The following is a 20,719-nucleotide window of genomic DNA, read 5'->3' on the forward strand; positions in this document are numbered from 1 at the left end:
ATTTTTACTGATCACCATAGTCTAAAATACATATTTTCACATAAAGAATTAAACTTGCGACAAAGAAGATGGTTGGAACTCACTAAAGATTATGATTTGGATATCCAATATTGTCCAAGAAAAGCTAATATTATGGCTGATGCTTTAAGTCGCAAGTCTTCAAGGATAATGAACTTGATGATTACTCAGGAGGTTCAATTGATCAATGAAATGGAAAATTTGTAATTGGAAATTAGAAACTTAAAAAATGTGGAATATTTATATCAAATGACTATAAAGCCCACTTTAACAGATCGTATCAAAGAAGTTAAAGTGTTTAGTAGTGAATCTTCAAAATTGATAGAGCAAGTCCAGTCAGGGAAAAGACATGATCTTTTTATTGATGTTGATGGAATCATTAGGCATAAATCCCAATTGTGGGTACCTAGTGATCCAGAGTTGAGAAGAGAAATTTTGCAAGAAGCTCATCATTCTGGCTATACAATTCATCCGGGCAGTACTAAGATGTATAAAGACTTGAAAGTAATATTATGGTGGCCGGGTATGAAGAAAGATATTGCTAAATATATAGCTAAGTGTGAAGCATGTCAAATTATGAAAGCTGAACATCAGAGACCTAGTGGATTACTGCAATCACTACCTATTCCCGAGTGGAAGTGGGAAGAAATTGCAATGGATTTTGTCATGGAATTTCCCCAATCTAAACAAGGACATGACAACATTTTGGTGATTACTGATATACTAACAAAATCAGCTCACTTTTTACCTATCAAGAAAACTGATTCAGTAGACAAATTGGCACGTCTATATGTAAAGAAATTATCAGATTACATGGTATTCCGAAACTCATTATCTCAGATAGAGATGGTCGATTTACTTAGAGATTATGGAAGAGCATTCATGAAAGCTTGGGTACAAATTTACATTTATGTATAGCTTTTCATCTTCAGACTGATAGTCAATCTGAAAGAACCATTCAAGTATTGGAGGATATATTGAGATTATGTGTTTTGGATTTCAAAGGTAGCTAGGAAGATTACATAACATTGATAGAATTTTCCTACAACAATAGTTACCAATCCAGTATACAAATGGCACCATATGCAACACTTTATGGTAGAAAGAGTAGAACCCCCTTAACTTGGATTGAGGTAGGAGAAAGATAGTTAATGGGCCCAGAACTGGTAGAGGAAGCTACAGAGAAAATCAGATTAATTAAAGATAGATTAAAAGCTGCTTAGGACCGCTAGTAAAAGTATTATGATTCCAAGCACAGAGCAGTAGAGTTTGAAGTGGGTGACTTTGTATTTTTGAAGTTTAAACCTATGAAGGGTACAACTAGATTTGGTAAGGGAGGCAAATTGAGTCATAGGTTTATTGGACCTTTTGAAATTATTGAAAGAATTGGAAAAGTTGCTTATAGACTTGCTCTTCTAGTAGACATGTCAGACATACATAACATTTTTCATGCATCACTACTAAGGAAATGAGTTACATATGCCCGTCAGAGAATTTCACATGATGAAATTGAGCTACAGAAAAATTTGACTTATATAGAAGAACCCAAAAGAATACTAGATTTTGATACTAAACAGCTCAGAAATAGTCAAAAAAAACTCCCTCTAATTTTTTATTTAGTTTCATTAAAAATTATACGGTTCATTTGAACATTTTGATAAAGTATGTGTAAATTATTAAGCAAATTAGATCCTATGTCACTAATTGTTAATTAATTTAAGGTACTTTAATTTTATAACTAGAAATTAGTCATTTATCTATTCCTATCACTGTAGCTAGGGTTGTAGCTATGACATATAGATAGGCATTCAAACATTACTTTACATATTCTTTTTTTTGTTGCCATGACATTAAGCTATGCATGCAATGGTCTGATTTCCTAATGCAGGAAATCAATGGATGTGATCAAATATGAGTGAATTAGTGGAATTAGGAATGAATTTTATATTACTTAGTGGAACTGTCGTTATAACTTAGTGGGAAACAATTAGATCAATTCATTCTCACTCCTTCCACACATCCCCTTTCACGTCATTTCCCTGGAAGTTAATCGGCTGCTATGCCGAGATCAGCCGACAGAGGAAAAATAGGGAGCTAGAGGGCCAGGGCTGAAGTGGGTTGTTAAGGAAATCACATGTAATCTTAGAATTTCAAAATTAGTAGACTTTAATAGTTGCTAAACTCAATATTTGTTGGATATAATGTGTGTAGATATTTGTAATTATGGAATCAATGAGAGTATTTGTCGATATGTGAAAGATTTCAATGTTAACAGAAGATAGAAATTGTGATGCTAAAATGAGATGTGCTTTCTTAAATTAAACACAATTACTGCTTAAGTCATTACAATTAAATAATATAACTGCTTTCAATTAACTATTTTAATTGAAATCAGCAAGAAATAGAAATTAAGAAAGTGGGCATCAAAGAAGGAAAGGAGAAGTGAAGAAAGAATTTTGGAGTGAAAAGAAGTTAGATTGAATGAGAAGAACTTGATTGAGGTAAAGTTTGTAAGATTTCATATTGTTTACTTTATTTTAACTATTTATCTATATGAATTTCTTAGAATGAAGAAAGTTGTATTTTAGGTTGTATATCAAAGGAAAAGAAATCAGAATACTTTAGGTGAACCAGTTTACCCAACTGTCTTGGAAAATGAGGTGAGATACCAAATGATGCATATAAAATAATAAAATTTTATACATTTGCAAATGCATATCTGTTATATTTATGATAGCATTATTTCAATTTATGTCACTTATTCATATATGTGAATTGTTGATATGATTATAAAAATGGACATGAATGAAAGAGAGTATAAAGTGATTCAAGGTGGCATATATGGGGAATAAACCCGCACCAGTAAATGCAAAAGACCTGACGAGGTAAGCATACAGCCTTAGTTCTAGAAGTTGAGAATTAAGACCCAACCTTGAATGAGAGAGTAGCTTTAATTCTAAAAGTTGAGAATCTAGACCCAACCTTGAATTGTGAAGCTGAAAGGGTGTAGAAGCTTATAACCATCATATGAATTGCTTAAAATGTTGAACAATGAATAAGATGGAAAGTAATTATGCATCTCTTATTACTAGTATGTAATTTACTTTTTAAATTAATGGTTAGCAATGATGCTATTTTTTCTTATAAATTGCTTGTGTATTTCATTGGATCATAGCTCATTAGCAGTGATTGTACTGCAGGAAAGGGGAAGGAGCCCGTTGGGCACTAAAGTGGTGACTATCTTTCTTTTGATGTACATACTTTTTGGGTGTACATAGAGGTTCAATTGTAAGATGTACAAAGACTTTTGGGTATGTAAGTAAAGTTTAAATGTTTTAGTAGAGCTCTGTATTTATATTATTTATAATTGATATTACTTGAGGTACATTGCAAGCTTCCTTTTATTAAGTGTAGAGTTTGATATGTTGAAGTATTAGGAGAGTCTAAATAGATTTTTTTCCTTCTCTATTATACTCCAGTTTGATTGTTAGAGGGTGAGCCAAATTGGGGTGTGACATTGACCCTCTATCTAATGTACACCATTGACCCTTCACCTCATATCAATGATAATCAACCCCTCCCTCGACTACAATTAGTAGCACATCCTCCAATTATCTCCTTCAGCTCACCGCCTGACTGCCAACTATCACTGTTTTTACCCCCGATCGCCACCAAACTTCCACCTGGTTGCCAGCCATCATCGAACTTCTGCTTAATTATTGTCAAATATTTACCCATCTGCTGATAATCACTTGTTCACCTCTAGGGCGCTATTACCATCATATATTTTTAGACCATTCTCTGATAAAGAATGTGGCTAACCTTCTTCTATCATGGATAATTTAAGGATGAAAAAAATTTCTCATCGGGACTCCTACAAGAGGAACACTGAAACTTGATAGGGGATGCCTTCTATCTCAGATAGTAGAATACCTCTAATATTAGAAGAAATCTAGAAGAGAAGAAAAAGAAAGGTAATGGCTACTTCTTCTACACAAATAGGGGCACTGAAGCTTGATAGGGAATGTCACATATCTCATATAGTGGAAAGCCTATAATGTTAGAAAAAATCTAAAAATGAAGAAGATAGAAGGAAGAGAAAGTTCTTTTTACACAAAGAGGGACACTTGTACTTGATAGAGGATGCCACATATTCACGATAATGGAAGGACTCTACTATAAAAAGACTAGAGGAGGAGAAGAGAAGAAGAAAATAGTGCAATCTCCCCTACCTCTAGGGGAGGTATATATAGGTAAAAGGGGAGAAGGAATATACTCCAAGAATAAAAATATTTTGAGAACATTGAAAGAATTTTCTGAGAATATTCAAAGAATATTATGAGTATATTATTGAGAAATTAGAATATTACTACGTATATTCTTAAAAAATATGTTATTAAAAAAATATATTATGAAAAATAAAAATATATACAAAATAAACTATTTTAACAAATGGCAAGTGGGTGGCTATAATACTGCCCGTAGAAAAAAAAATTACACAGCCGATTATAACTGGCCGCCCAAAACAACAAAATCGTACCCCGCAAAGGAGTGCATCCTTTCAGACCACAGGTCAAGTGTGGGCCCACCTCCGGCACCGACTAGCCAGGTGGCTGGTATACCAGTTCGGCTACTAATAGTTTTTGGGCCCGATCTTTGGCTGAATAGTCCAATTTGGACGTTTCTGAGGTCCTCAGAACTAGTTTTTGATATTATATACTCAATTTTGACAATTTTGAAGTTAATTAAGAGCTCTACACTCATAATTCAATTATCCTCAAGTTTTAAACTACGTAAAAAATTTCTTAGAAGTTGTAACACATATTTTTGGACTTATGGAGCTTTGACATCTTAAAATAGGGGAGCAATTGATATATCATCCAAAATTAATCTTGAATGGGTATAAATCTTGAGACAAATTTAAGTTGAAAACTTTCAAAATTAAATTTGGGACTATCCAAAGTTTGACTTTAGCAACTTATAATCAAATTGAACATCTAAAACAACAAATCCAACGACACCAAATTCAACCTAATCCGAGACCCGATGCATCCAAATTGAAGATCAGAAGCACATTTAGAAGGTTCAAAGCATAAATTAGACAACCAAATAATTTCCAAACATGAAATGCTTATAATCTAATCGAGTGGGTTGACAAGATAAATCTATTGAGCCTATGATCTCTAAATTATGATATCATTAAGATACTCAAATAGTCGATAAACAGTCCATGATCAAGGGATTTGATATCGGCCATCCATTTAAAACGCTCCCAAGATGTCCATGATCTTTTTTCCTATTTTAATTCAATGCCACTCCCAAAAAATTATAAATAGATCTCTCATATTTCATTGAGGGAGGACAATGAAATGAAGAGAATGAAGAGAGAAAAGAAAGAGAAATTAAAGTTCTCTTGCCCCTAAGCTCCTCCTCGACCACTGCCCGACCACCGACAATCATCTGAATTTTACTGAACTTCAACCCAACCACTAGCTATCATCATACTTCCACCCAGCCAACAACTAAAAACTAGATTTATGCCCAGCTATTGATTGTGGTTGGACTTTCATATGATCCCTTCTTGTCATTATATTCCAACCTGGCCATTAACTATTGTAATCTGATCATCTTCAACTTCAACGAAGAATCAATTATTTGTAATTTATTCAGACCCTAGTGGATTCATTTCAATTGAGCATGGCCTCGTAATTTTTCCATTCTTTGTTTTCCACGTATAAAATTTCGGTGTTTCTTTTCTCTCTATTTGTGAGCTAGATACTCGTGCAACGCTAAGATGAAAGATTTTTCTACTTTATAGCCACAAATATTATAATTTAATTATATATCTAATAAAATAATATTTAAATAATAATATATTCAATCCCTCAATGCACATCAAATGAAATTAGATTTGAATGTGGGATTTGTTTGATCCAAACAGAATAATTGAGTCCATGTTGTGAGAATAAGCCCTGATCAAAGATTTTTGGATGGACAAATGTTTCACTCAAATATAACAATGTGCATGGAACCATGTAAAAACTTTGGCATATAGTAGTCACACTTGTCACACGTGCTCCCACATATAATAAAAAATAATATTGCAATGTACAAAATAGAAATTGGACTATCCAAGAATGGAGATGAATTAGGGTCATCACAAATTATTCAACCTATCTTGACATGTGGTTGCACAAAAAAATCATAAATTTGAGTCAATTGATAGCTCTCAAAGCTAACATCTATCATAGTCAATGAAGGACTATCCTACAAAGCGAATGAATGAGTCCCATGAGGTATGTGCTAAAAACGAGGTCAATTAAGAGACCTCCAAAAGATGTGATGAATAATAAGAGAACTTCATATGTTTATGTTAACCTTTCTACCATCTAAGAAAAATTAACTTACTATAAATAGAACATGAAATTTTGTTTATTGGTCTCCTCATGACTAAGTAACCAACCAAAAAAAGATATATGTTTGATTAGGTCAAACTAGTTGGGCACAATCATAAAGTAGATAAAATTTCACCCGACTATATAAAAATTGTGATGTGGAAAAGCTCAATGTAAATCCAATTGAATTAAAATGACATAATGAACACGATGGTAGTAGTCAAATGTCTTCCTTATCTCATTGAACCATTGAAATGAAAGGAGAATAGTAAATATGTCCAATCTCCAACTAAACAAATCAAAGTAGTGAGGAATGATAATTCAATATTCATCTGATCATATTGAAACGGAAAGATAAATAATAAAGAGTTGGAATTTCAATCATGTCACATGTTGGGAAGGAGTTCGTGAGCATGGTATGCTCGAAAGAGAACCACACACTACCAAGTGGAAAACATGTTATGCTCATAGGAGCACCTCACATTAGGAGGGGTTGGTGAACATGTATTCAAAGGAACACCAGTCATTAAGAAGTTGTGAATATGTTACGTTCACAGGATCACTACACAATATGAAAATTTTTTGGTGAATATGTTGTGTTCAACTAAATATCACACACTATGAAGTTGGGAGAATGTTATGCTCACAGAAGCACCATATCCTGAGAAGGATTAATGGACATGCTCTTTTCAAAGGAACTCGACAAACTAAGAAGTGGAAAATATGTTATGATCACCAGTACTACACCACATGCTAGGATTGATTGGTGAATATGTTATATTCAAAGAAACATCACACACCAAGAAGTTGTGAACATATTATGCTCAGAAGATCACAACCTGCCAAAAAAGATTTATACTTGATTGATGAATTTTCTGATGATGTTTCAATAATCAAAATATGATTACACTGCAAGAATAGAAGTTACATACTTAGGCATTGGCTCAAAATTTTATTTATTAAAGAAATTCAATAGTGTTCATAGGCATCTTGCTACATACAACACTATCTTCATAATTCACGACAAGAAGGCTATATCATTAGTATAGTTTCCAAAGGTACATGTCCATGGATATCATCAAGGTACCTCAATTATATAATTTATATTTTTTCAAGTATTTGATTAATAAATTAGTGCAGTCCATGGAGTAATAAAATTAGCCAATTATGACATTTATTTATAGAGATGCATTACGTAAGTGATCATGATTTGTTTTGAGAAAAAGCATGTACTCAAGAGCTGTGACTATCAAGAAAATGGAGAAAAAAATTGCATGAACACTAGGAAAATGACATAAGAGTGTTTATATAGTTATTTGACATTTATTTACATTTATAATTGCATATAGAGACATATATCTCCTAGTCCAAAGATAAAATTCTCTATTCTTAATTATTTTTCTCACACCATCCATATCTTATGTAGGACAACCTCATCAATTGTCACCCCCCTTCAATGGTTAGTATTCACCAAATTTTTTGCTTGATAAGGCATTCCAATTAATGTCGCTTTCACCCCTTCAATGGTTGTTACTTATCCATCCAAAAAATTAATCCCTCAATATGGCACTGAACAAGAAAAAATAAATATTTTTCGAGCAATCCACCAGCTAGTTTTTTAACATGGGTTTTTATATTGGCTACATGAAGGAATAATGAATGATGATTTTGAACTATTTCTTTATTTTAGTTCTATAAAGAAGAATATATTAGAAGATAAAAATAATTAGTAGTGAATAGAAACATGTGTTTTTTATCCACAAAACTTCAAAATCAATAACATATTTGATCTGAATCTTATTTAAAATTTTCATAGATTAAAAAAAAAAAAAGCGAAAATAAACTTACATGATAAAAATATGAGAAAATTGAGCTTCCTTAAATCATGACATCTTCCAACTAGAGATTAATTTTTGATATGCCAACCTAAAAGATAGAATCATTTTTATATGGTACACCAATCAATTAACATTAAGGTTGGGACATCATAATGCTTTAATCCATCCATAGTATACATTACAACCTTTACCATAACTTTTATTTTACTCTATGACTTCATCATATTAATGTAGTAATTTTCTTTTAATGCCCATTTGAATTATAGATGCTCCCACTTAATTACAAATTTTATCTCTTATTATATATCTTGAATCACTAGCAATAGATTTAATACTTGCTCAAAATATCTTGATGATTGGCATCTAGTTCAAGGTATTATCTTTGTGTGTGTTATAAACAATGCATTTGGTTATAATAAAAAAGTTTATAAAAAGTTTGCGAGATTTGCTTATATCCATGATTTAGCACACATAGATAATGTCAACTAATCTAAAGATAAAAAAATATTCCTTACTTTTATCTCATTAATATTCTTCACCCTCTTTCTCTCTCTATTATACTCTCTCTCTCTCTCTCTCTCTCTCTCTCTCTCTCACACACACACACACACACACACACACACACTCACTTATTCCAAACTTAAAAATGATTCCTTCATTGGCTCTATTTATCAAAGATAGAGGAAAGCCCATTGCCTCTTATATTTGACCACCTTAGTAGTCATCATCATATGTATTAGTTGTTCATTTTTTATTAGGATCTTTGATTGCCAAATAGCACCTCTGGCCATTCAAATTATTTTTCAAACAACAAACAAAGAAGTTACTCTATATCCACTAATGAAGAAAACTACCAACTTCTAATCACTTCACCAATCATTTCTTAGACATTCACTACTACACTTAATTGAATGAAGGAAAAGAAGAAGTGATTTCTTACAACTATTGATTTCTTTCCCATTAATAGAGCAACATATATGTGGTGGTAATTATGATAGATATGGTTTGCATATGATTGCAAGTTTACTAGCCACCAAATTTTAACATCAAAATAAGATTTGGTCGAAGTCTTAGACAAGCTTTTCGTTGATTTAAAGTAGCTTTGAAATCAAATTTGCATGAGAGAAACAAGGGAAGAGGTTGATCCAAAGATCTTCGAAACTTGTTATGTTGTAATCTGATAGAGCGGCGACACATGCATGTATGTATGTATGTACACATTTAAAGAATCCTGTGAAAAATCATCCAACCAATTATTTATCACTACCTATTTTAACCATTATAATAAATAGATGAAAACTATTTGTACAGTATTAAATGTTAGGTGTTTATCTATTACATTTTTTTTATAATACATATTCACATGACATAAAAAGCTTTAAGAAAAAATAAAGTGTTTAGAGTTAATCAAGGACTATGATCCAGACATTCAAAATCATTCAAGTGAAGCAAAAAGTCCCTATTAATGTTTTGAATGAAAATATATCATTACTACAAGATGTCCAATACCATGGAACCTCATTTAACAAGGGAATAGATAAAATTGCAACTATAAGGGATGAAATCAAAAGATTAAAAGATATTAGTGTTACTGAACCAAATGATTATTCAATCTACAAAACAAGAACCCAAAAAAAGACAAATAAGATGATGAATTCAACAAATTTATTGAATAAGAGAGATTAGGAAAAAAGATGAGAGTTTTTAATGTTAATAATGGTGGTTTTCTAAGATAAAATATAGTATCTATATATGTTTATAATTCTAAATTAAATTTGAAAATTTTACAAGAGGCATAGCATTCTAGCTATTTTATCAACCCTAAAAACATAAAATACTTTAAGATGTGAATGTGTTCTTCCAATAGTGTGGTATACAAAGGAAGATAACTAAGGCTTCGTTTGGGATGGCTTTTTTACTGCTTCTTGAAGCAGCTTTCAAGTATAAAAAAATTAATTTTTATACTAAAAAGCTACTTCAAAAAGCAGTAAAAAAATTGTCCCAAATGAAGCCTAAATTTTTAGAAATATGCCAAATAGTCATTTGACAGAAGTAAAGCAAGATTGTTACTGCCCATGGCTATAATTGAAAGGAAATAATAGGAAGAGTATACCAATTTATGGCATTTCATGTTTTTATTTTGAAATTATTATTATTTTTTCTATTCATTGTCTTATATCTATAATGTATGATGCCTATACAAATTTATACAAGTACAAGGTTTAAAGTGTTAAATTTCTACAAATAGTAGCATGATTATTCTATGAGTAGGCTTTATCAATATGAATGCATTCTTTTACATCAAAAGAATTTCCTTTTCAATGAAACAACTAATGTTAAATTTGTAAATCTTCTTTAATCATAGAAGTAATAGTTGTTTTTATCATATCAAAGAAAATAACAAGAGGGATAATCTTACTGAAAGGAGCAACACTGAGCATGCAATTTTCAATCAGCCAAGGGTGTAAAATTTATACTAAATTATTCATGATTCTCACTCCTTATAAATGCAATTTAATATCATTAATAGGTAATAAAAAACATTCATTTCTTGAAATATTAATATAATTAAAATCCTTTCATAAACAATTTAAATCAATAGGAGTTTTTACATGCTAGTATTCATTTTTTTAATGATTAAGAAAAGAGGTTTCAATTAAGGGACCATGAGAGTTATTTTCTCACATTAAGTTTCGGTACATAGTACATTTTGACAATAGCAATGAAATAAATGTATCTTTTATAAAGTTTTAATTTTTTTGTAGGCTGGTCATATCTAATCTATCAGAGACACTAATTGGCTACTTGAAAGCTATTTAATCACAAGAATAATCGATCCAAATATTTAACTAAGATTTTTTTTGGACAACTTTTATACTGCTTTCTAAAGGAGCTTTTTAGTACAAAAATTTTTAATTCAATAATATTTTTTACAAGAAAGCTGCTTTAGAATGCAGTAAGAAAGCTGTCCCAAATGAAACCTAATACTCAGTGATACTGAAGAATTCATTTGGGTATTGATCACACCATTATGAGGGTATGGACTTTGTAAGATTAAATCAAATCAAATTTCATTCAAATTTGATTAATTTAGATTTGACTCTAGAATGTTGATTCTCACTTAAGATTGTCGTTGGCAATAATGGGTGAAGAGAATAATTGGAGCAACAACATCATCTTCTTCTTTACATGACTCCCCTTTCTTTTTCAAGACTAATATCTTTGATCATATCTCAACCTTTGTAAATTGTAATCCTTCATATTTTCTCTTGAAACTTGTTATTATTATTCTATATTTGTGCATTCGTGGATATAGATTTAGGCTTCATTTAATATAGCTTACTTATTGCTTCTTAAATCAATTTTCTAACACGAAAATTTTATTCTCTGTTCGGGGCAGCTTTTTCTGTTTTTTTAAAGTAGCTTTTTAAGTACGAAAATTAAAAATTTTATACTAAGAAGCTACTTTAATTAGAAGCAATAAAAAAAAATCTCAAAACAAAATCTTAATTTTTATACTTTAAGAAACAATAAAAAAATCATACCAATTGAAATCTTATTTAAACTAAAATATTTACATAAATTTTGATGTTCTCATTTTACAATGATGATCTCACTTAATTATATAAAAAATGTTTAACTTATTTTGCTCCCATTTTATCTTCTCACTCGGAAAAAAAAAAAGTAATTTCCAAATATAACAAATAAAGAACAAAAATCTATTTGAGATTACATTTTATTAGCAAGCTTTGCAAGAAGCTAAGGAAAAGACCAATCTTTAATTAATTAATTATGAGAGTTAATTAATTTAACTAATTAAAAAAATTAAAAATTATTGACAAAATTTGCAATCGAATCCTACCTACATTAATTTCATATTTCGTTACTAATCATTCTAAAAAAAAAATCTAAGAATAATTAACTCTTATATAATAATTATATAAGGATCCAATGCCTTCTCGAATGGATCCATTAATATATATATACGTCGACTATAGACGGTGTAGATCATGTAATAAATGAAGAATGGACGGTGAGGATTAGAAGTTCTCCTTGTGGAAATCGAACTTCGTGTTCGTCCTGTGCGAAAAATCCTGCGACAGTTGCCGTAGCTCCTTCGTAAGGGTTGCAGCTCCGCAGTAGAATACTCCTGCAAAAGAAAAATTGCCTTATTTAGCATCAAAATAGTAATAATAATAATAAATATTATAACATTTAAAAAATGCAAACAAAAATATAAATTTTAGTCTATTTGTACAATATTTTATAAAATTAAATTATTAAAAAAAACAATTTCGTTATTATGATTATAAAAAAATAGTTTTTTATCACAATTTGTTTTACAAATTATTGAAAATATAACAAGAAAAAATATTTAAATAAACTTATGAATATAATAATTTTTGAAAAAATATTCACTAAGCTAAGCTAGCTGGCACGCGCTAAAAATAAAAAGTCAAAATATTCGTTAATAGATTATTTGGAATAAAGTCAACACCTAACGTACAAGCACTAAGAATTTCTCTGTTCCACGATCCCATCCACCACCTCTTGTCAGCGATGTTTGGGTACATGTGGGTCCCACTTAGGCAGAGAAGTGCGAAAAAATGGGTCCCACTTGTATAAGCTCTAAAGGCACCGCGATTTCATGAATTAAAGGTAAGCATCACATCATAAATGAAGAGTAAAACTTTGTGAGTTAAAAGATTCATAGTAGCTCATCCACTTTTAATGAGTTTTGATTATCAATTAAAAAAATCTAAAATTTGAGTAAATCTATTAGTTTATATTATTTGATTAAATTTTTATTTGAGATAATTTTGAAAATAATTTTTTAGTACATAATTTTTTATCATTTAAAAGAAAAATAAGAAAGTAATCTCAAATTAAATTTAAGAGTTAGTTGGGACAATTTTTTTACTGTTTTTTAGAATAGCTTTCTAATATATAAATTTTCATTTTTGTATTAAAATTTTATTTTAAAAAACAGTAAAAGAGAGGTCGTAGACAAAACCTAAATGTCCAAAAAGAATTTTAAAATTTTGGCATAAATTTTTTGTGAATGTTTAATTAAAAAGTAATAATTTTTTTGAAAATGGGATTTAAGAGAAAAGAAATATGGCTATAATCTAATTTTAGTTGATTTTATGATAAAATTATGACACCAATGATTCAAATAGTTAGAGTATTTTATAAAAAGAAACTCTAATAGTATTGCATGTGAGAAGAAATGAGAAAAGCGGAACATATCGTACTGAAAGATGTCAATACCTTTTTCTTGTAATAATTCAAATGTGGAGACCTAACATATATGCTTTTTTTTTTTTTAAGTTGACAGGAAAAGATAAATAATCTATTTAAAATGAATAAATTTTTATAAAGATAATTATAAAATTATCATGAAAAAATATTTTAAAAATAATAATTTTTCATCATAATTTTATTTAAAATAATGACAAATCAATAATCAAATAAAATTATAATTATAATTTAAAAAATAAAATAATAAAAAAACTATCTCAAACAAATTTTAAAAGTCCCAAACTATGAAATGAAAGCGATTTTTATAATTAGAATTATTAATATGTTAAAAAATAGTTATTTGATTTTTGGGAGATTTACATATATACCACTTAATACTATTCTATTTAATATTAATATTACATACATACCACTCATAGTTCATTTTCATATCAAATATGAGTGGTAGAAATGAAATATATGAGTGGATGGAAAGAAATATAAGTGGTATATTTGATATTAAAATAATATAGGGTGGTATGCATGTAATATTAAAATTTTAGGTGTTAGATATGTAAATAGGATGTTATAAAGTGGTATGTATGTAAATTTCCCTTGATTTTTTCTTAAAGAACATGCTTATAATATACACATCAATTTTTTTACTATTTCTAAAAATGAATTTTTTAATATAAAATTAAAAAACTACTTTAAAAAGTAATATGAAATAACTATTAAAAAGTTGCTCAGACATTTTTAAAATAAATATATTTATCTCTCTCATAGCAATCTAAAAAAATAATAATTTTAGCATATCATCTTCACAATCATCTTAATAAAAAAAACTTTACTAATTCCCAAACAAATCCTAAACCACACATTTCGAATAATATATTGTGTATCGACAAAAATGAAGGATAGGTAGCTTTGGACATTTTTATAATGCCATATAATTTTATTTAGATTTCGACAAAATTAGTATACATCTTTAACATTTTTAATTTAGCAAAATATATATTTGAATAATTTATCTTATCTCTTATCGCGTTTATAGATAAATCATATTATAAATTATCTATCAAATTTGATTCCTTGTAAAACATTTAAAACTATCATATACTGCTAAGGACAATATATATTAATAAATCCAAATTATTAATATTTTAATAATAAATTTTAACTCGTGCTAATTTTTTTTAATCCAATTCTTTTTAAGATAAATATTAAGCAAGAATATAAAAAAAAAAAAAGAAAAGGCAAGGAAGAAAAAAGGCGTACCAATACGTTGCCCTCGGTGATTGAGTGCGATGCGCTTGAACACATTGCGCCAATTAGGGCGAGCGAAATGGGACTTCACGCGAGTCCCAGAGACCACATCGACGCCATTTTTAGCATGATTGAGCGACTGAAGCATGGCGATAAGCGCAGAGCGAGCGTCGCCTTCCTCGTACACGCTCGTGCAGTAGTTATGCAGCTCGATCACTCCTTTCTTGTCCGTCTCCGCCACCTCATTCATCACTCCCCTGAACCACTCGAACGACCCCTGCTCGCGAGTCACCCAATAGAAATACGCTCGCCGGGTCCTAAAGGTCCGCCCAGACGAGACGTTTTGTCCGGCCTCGATGTCGTCGGCGACCCCCTCTGCTTCCACCATCTTCATATTATTAACGATGTCTTTCACGACGCTGATGAAGGGCGTGGCCCCGATGCCCAGTCCGACCAGCAAAACCACGTCGTATTTCTTGTAATCTTGCGCTGGCGCACCGTATGGTCCATCTATCAACACCTTCGGTAAGCTGTATTATAAGCCATATATAATATGTTCATCATCAAAATATATAAGATTCTACTCTCAAAAAAAAAAAAAAATATTGAATTTAGAGTGCAATGCAAAACTTATCTTAATATAAATTATGTCAAGATATCCTTTTAAAGTCATTTTAAGAAGCAATAGAAAGTTGTCCCAAACGAATTAAGCCCAAGTGAGGAGAGATTATTACGTGCGGTGTCTGGATTGTTCGGAGGCGAATCCGAACACATCATGTCACTTGGATGCAACTGGCCTCGGGTAACGTGGCGCGGCCGAATTTGCCTCTGAACGTTATATTAGGATATTTCTAATACAATTTATGAATTTATTTGGGACAGCTTTCTTATTGCTTTCTAAAGCATTTTTTGATATAAAATCTTCTTATATAAAAAGAATCTTATACTAAAAAGTTGTTTTATTAAGTAATATGAAAGCTATCTCCAATGAAGTCTATATTAGGATGGGCTAAAAAGCTATTGAATTTATTGTGAGATCAGCTAAATATAAGTTTTTTATATATATAGTAGTAATCCCAAAATAAATTGAATAAAAGGATCTCTTAGATGGTAAAGATTTGGGATATAAAATTTATTACCTTTGGTTGGGGCTCCGGTCGTCCATGTCGTCGTACTCAGCTCGAAGAAGTCCACTTTTGCCATCAGTTGGCCTTTGACACACCTAATTCGACCGATTCAGCAATAGAAAGCAACCCATCAGTATTCATTAACGCCTGTGATACCAAAATAAGTTGGCCTGGGCTTGGATCCTCACTCACCTCGGAAAATACCACCTTTAGCTGCCTGGTCCAGTCCCCCAGAGTCCGAATATGAACACTAACATAATCGTCCTGTGGCGCCGAAGTGATCGAAAATGGATGCCTATTCAATTCAATTCAAACAAAAAAAAAAATCATTTTTCATTAATTAAGATTTCAATCGAGAAAAAAATGAGACTTTGACTCTAAATCAAACTCAATAAAAAAAAAAGAGATTTTTATAGCCTATCTATGTAGTGGGATAAATATTTGATATTGTTAATTCTCCTTCATTTAGAAGGTCTTTCTTGCTACTTTTTAATCCAGCTTTTTAATATAAAAAATTTATTTTTATACTAAAAAGTTGCTTCCTCATAAAATCATCCCAAATGAAATCTTTTATTTATGATGATTTTTTAATTATTTTTATACGCCTACTATGTTAAAATGAATTACCATTCAAAGGGGGAGACTGCAGCACAGTTGACAAAAATATACTGGCCGCTCCGGTACCTAAAACCTTGAGGCTTCGATACATGAAGCGCCAGCACGTTGCCCGGGTACACCGCAATCTTCAAAATTTTAACGGCTCTGATGCTCGATCGAAACAGCCTGATCAGCCTCTCTGTCCCGTAGAGAATCACTGGAACCGCCAGGTACATCCATGTCTGTAACCACAAGCCCGGCCAGTTTATGAAGCTCATAATTAAAAATAAAAATCTATCTTATAATAACAATATGTGTCTGTATCTACATACCGTCTTGTGGTACCAATCCTTGCTGAGGTAGAGGAAGATCCCATGTATGATAAGGAGGATGTAGACGACGACGAACAAATGATGCGAGTACCAGAACGCGTTGAAGCCGGTCAGCCGCTTAAGCGGCCCGGGAAGGCTTAACCGACCGCGGCGGAACCACGGCGTCGCCAATGTGAAGGCGATCGCCATGAGCACAACCATCACAATCCCCGTCCACCCTTCCGTCCCCTTGACGAACCACCAGTAGTTGTTCGGCCTCGTGTCTCCAAAATAAGGCTTCATCGGCACGTACGCCTCGTCGCTGGCGTGCAGAAGCCGCGGAAAGTCGCAGGTCAGATGCGTAATGGCGTGCGTCCCGACGCCCAGAACTATGGCCACCGCAATCACTTTGTGGAAATTGAGATTATCGTCGAAGGGGACGACGCCGCCCAGCTTGGTCTTGTTGCGAAGCCAAGTAATGGTGTTGCGGCAAACGGGGAGGAGGATGATCGCCATGTTGAACTTGAGAGTTTCTGCAGCGCCTTTGGCGGCGCACACGCAGTAGCCCATGACGTGGTAGACGGCGCGGCGGCGGTATTGGACGAATTTCCAGGCGAAGAGGGCGGCGCAGATGGTGAGCCAGAGGGAAATCACCCATATTCGCTTCCAGTTGTCTTGGACGAAGTATTTGACGCTCTGGTAGTAGCGGCGGAGGGGATTGGGTTCCAGCGTCGGCTTTAGCTTCTGGCTGAGCAACTGGCTTAGATTCCGGCTGTTGGTTGTTCCGACACGCACCGATTGGTTTGGTGCTTGTAATAGAAGGGTTTCTAGATTGTATATCTGATGAAGAAGCCAATGATTGTAATATCAAGAGCGGTATTTATTTCCCAAAAAAAAAAAAAAAAGCATCTAAAATGGAACTCCAAACAACTGTTTGTCGTTATTCCGTCGCTTATAGGAGAACAGTGCGACGTCAATATTGGAGTCTCATTGTTCACCCGCTAAATTTTTATGTGTCAACGGGATTTGCCAGTGAAATGGAGAAAAACAGTTATGAGAAAAATGGAGTTCGGTTGGAGCAGAATTACCACATTTTGTTTTGAAGTGGAAAATTGGGTTTTCGGTTGGAGATGCTCTAACACCTCAAACTCAATAAAAAGTAGTATTTAACAGCTCAAATTCTTAAATAATGAGGTATTATCTATTTCGACTTAATGGCTTCATATTTTTATCCTCCCAATTCCAGAATTTCTCTGGCACGAGCATGGCTAACATTGGAATTTCTTAATGAAATTTCAACCATTACATCAAAAATACGTCAATATTTAAGAGTTTAGCTTCTTTTTATTGGAGGGATTTCACATAATAGAGCATTTTGATGTGAAATTGCGTTGAAATTAGGGGATTAGAAATTTGTGTGTACCTCGATGTATCCGAGATTACTAGGATCTAGTTCTTCCATGATCATCCGGGCGTATTCTTCGGCCTGGTCCTGGATCACTGAGAGTTTGTTGGCTGATGCGCTTAGGGTGATGATCTGCTCATATATGAAGGAGGAATGGGTAATTTGGTTAAAATTAATTAATACTTTTCCTAATTGCAAAAACTCTGAAGAGAAATGATAAAAACGTTAAGTTTAGAGTGGTTTCATTAATGCATTTCTTTTTTGTAACTTTATAGGAAAATAAATGATATAATATTTTAAGCTCCGTTTAATTTAAATTTGTAATTTTTTTTTATATTGATAGATAGTTTTTTTTATTATTTGTTTAACAGATACTAATGTTTAGATTATATAGTGTTAATAAATGTGGAAAATTAAAAAATTTATCATTAAGATTTCATTTAGAATTTTTTTGACTGCTTTTATATAAGGAAAAATAATCTGTAAAAATAAACTTTATATTTGAAAAATAAATTTTCAATTTATATTTTTAAAAATTTTATCTTTAAAAACAATTAAAAAATAATAATTTTGAAAACTCTAATCAATAAGCTAAATATTTTCCAACAAATCAAGCTTATATTTTCTCACCTCTTTGACTTCCTCTTCGGTTATCCTGCCATCAGCATTTTTGTCCACCCTGAAATAATTCCAATTGGCATTTCAAAGGGCTAATCTCTAAATAAAAATCTTGAATTTATCAATGAAGAAATATCTCCTTAGATAAAAAAAAAAAAAAAAAAAAAAAATCTAAGCGTTTATTTGGTTAAGAAAATGCGCGAGTAAAAAGATCATTAATTTACATGTCAAAGAAGGTTTGCAGCCGAGAGTCAAAGCTCTGATCGGAGATCTGTTCCCAAAACTCCCAAAGTTCAGCCTTTGTAATCGAATCTCCGACGATATTTCTTCTCCTAGCCAAAGCGTCGAATAGCTCCCCTGCAAATTCCTTGGAATCCTTCATCCCTGAACCAATTAGTAACATTCTTAGTTTCGATCACTGCCATTATTTGTTTCTTTATTACAGGCTGAAAAGGAAGAAGCTAGCCATACCTATGCACTGTCCGAACAGAGGCCGCGACAGCTTTCCATCCACAGCAAGCTCATCGAACCTCTTCTCCACGGCCGGCCACCCAGCCGCCCCACCAGCCGTCTTCGTAATGAACTTAAGCCCCTTGAGCGCATGCGCTGCCGCTGACTTAGACCGGTCGATTCTCCCCGGCCCGGTCCGCTTCGTCAGCGACGCGAGCCGCTTCAACTCCTGCGAAACCTGGCGGAACCTCGACGAAGCCGACCGGATGACCGACGAGCCCAGCGAGGAAGATTTCTTCTCCAGTGTCCGCGCGAGCAGCGTTACCTCCGGGTCTTCGATCTCGCCCCCCGCCGCCGCCTTCACGCTGTGCACTGCCACCGAGTCGTCGCGCACGTCGAGCGTGATTTCCACATACGCGTCGTCGTCCGCCGCGGAAGTCCCCGCTATCGTCGACTCCGGTATGTTGAACCGCGCGCTCTTCTTTCCGCCCTTCCGGTTAAGCGGACCGCTCAACGGTCCGCTATAGGCCACTCGGTCGCTGCCGACACTCTCCGTCTCCACCATGTCGGAGTGGTATCCGTCTTCGGAGCCGCCCAATCTCTTCATTTGGTGAGTATAAGACGTTCGAGGAAGAAGAAGATGAGCTGGTTATTGCCGATATGCTCTGGGGAAGGGAGGGGAGTTGGTGTGAATTATATAGTGAGATAGTATAAAAAAATGAGCTTTTTGACCAGGGACGCCTTCCGGGTAGGGGAGCGGTCCGCTGTTGAGGTTCTGGAAGGAGAGTAGAAAAAGAGGAGTTGAGTGGAATTGTGGTGGTCTGACGGCCGTAACGCCGAGATGTATAATGTACATTGCATCGCATGTGAGGGATTGTGAAAAATTGCAAATTGCCGTCGTTATTTGACCAGGAGAGCGCGTAGGAATTTAGGCGACTTTAGTTTTTGTTTTTGTTCTTCTTTTCCTTTTACGGGCTTTTAGTTTTTGTAATAATCTTACTTCTTTTAAGGACATTGAGGCCGATTAAATTTTGTTTTTTTTTTATATATTTGGTTCATTTATTATGGAGCAAAGCACAAGCATATTACAATTAACAAGCTATGTTGATCAACATTTGTGAATTCAAATGTATAAAATATGGGATTCAAGATAAGCCGTACGATTTAAACTAAATTAAGCCGGTTCAAGCAAAGTTAATTCGATCAATTCAGATTCAACTCAAAAGAGATTTGTCAGTTTATAATATAAGTCACCTCAAGTGAGTGACTATATAATCTTAGAATTGGTTCTAGTCTGACGAGTGTAGCCTATTAGTCGTGTCCATAACGATTTCTATCTATAAAGTCGTTCCTAGTGACGACTTAATAAAAATGATTTGTACAACTAATGTATTTTTATCTTATGTTTTGTATAACTATGTATGTAGTCAATTCTTAATGCTCAAGCTCCAAT

General features: G+C 32.9%; 1 protein-coding gene across 1 annotated transcript; it reads right to left on the reverse strand.

The window, feature by feature from the left end:
- Nucleotides 1-12,158: 12,158 nt before the first annotated feature.
- On the reverse strand, nt 12,159-20,142 carry LOC110116228 (respiratory burst oxidase homolog protein C). Its single transcript, XM_020849725.2, has 10 exons — nt 19,288-20,142; nt 19,041-19,200; nt 18,829-18,877; nt 18,217-18,330; nt 16,815-17,633; nt 16,513-16,724; nt 16,078-16,180; nt 15,898-15,980; nt 14,771-15,288; nt 12,159-12,401 (listed from the first exon to the last, which is right to left on the reverse strand). The coding sequence occupies exons 1-10, from the start codon at nt 19,871-19,873 to the stop codon at nt 12,292-12,294; spliced, it is 2,754 nt and encodes a 917-aa protein (XP_020705384.1). The 5' UTR covers nt 19,874-20,142; the 3' UTR covers nt 12,159-12,291.
- Between the last annotated feature and the right edge of the window lie 577 nt (nt 20,143-20,719).

This window comes from Dendrobium catenatum, unplaced genomic scaffold (genome assembly GCF_001605985.2).
Source record: "Dendrobium catenatum unplaced genomic scaffold, ASM160598v2 fragScaff_scaffold_698, whole genome shotgun sequence".
Lineage (NCBI taxonomy): Eukaryota > Viridiplantae > Streptophyta > Magnoliopsida > Asparagales > Orchidaceae > Dendrobium > Dendrobium catenatum.

Bases quoted from the DNA above. Each gene is read 5' to 3' on its own strand.
- LOC110116228 (XM_020849725.2), bottom strand. From the start codon at position 19,873: ATGAAGAGATTGGGCGGCTCCGAAGACGGATACCACTCCGACATGGTG. The intron at 19,201-19,287 runs GTATGGCTAGCT...TAATTGGTTCAG, and splicing joins TCTGTTCGGACAGTGCATAG to GGATGAAGGATTCCAAGGAA. The intron at 15,289-15,897 runs GTAATAAATTTT...CTTATAATACAG, and splicing joins GACCGGAGCCCCAACCAAAG to CTTACCGAAGGTGTTGATAG.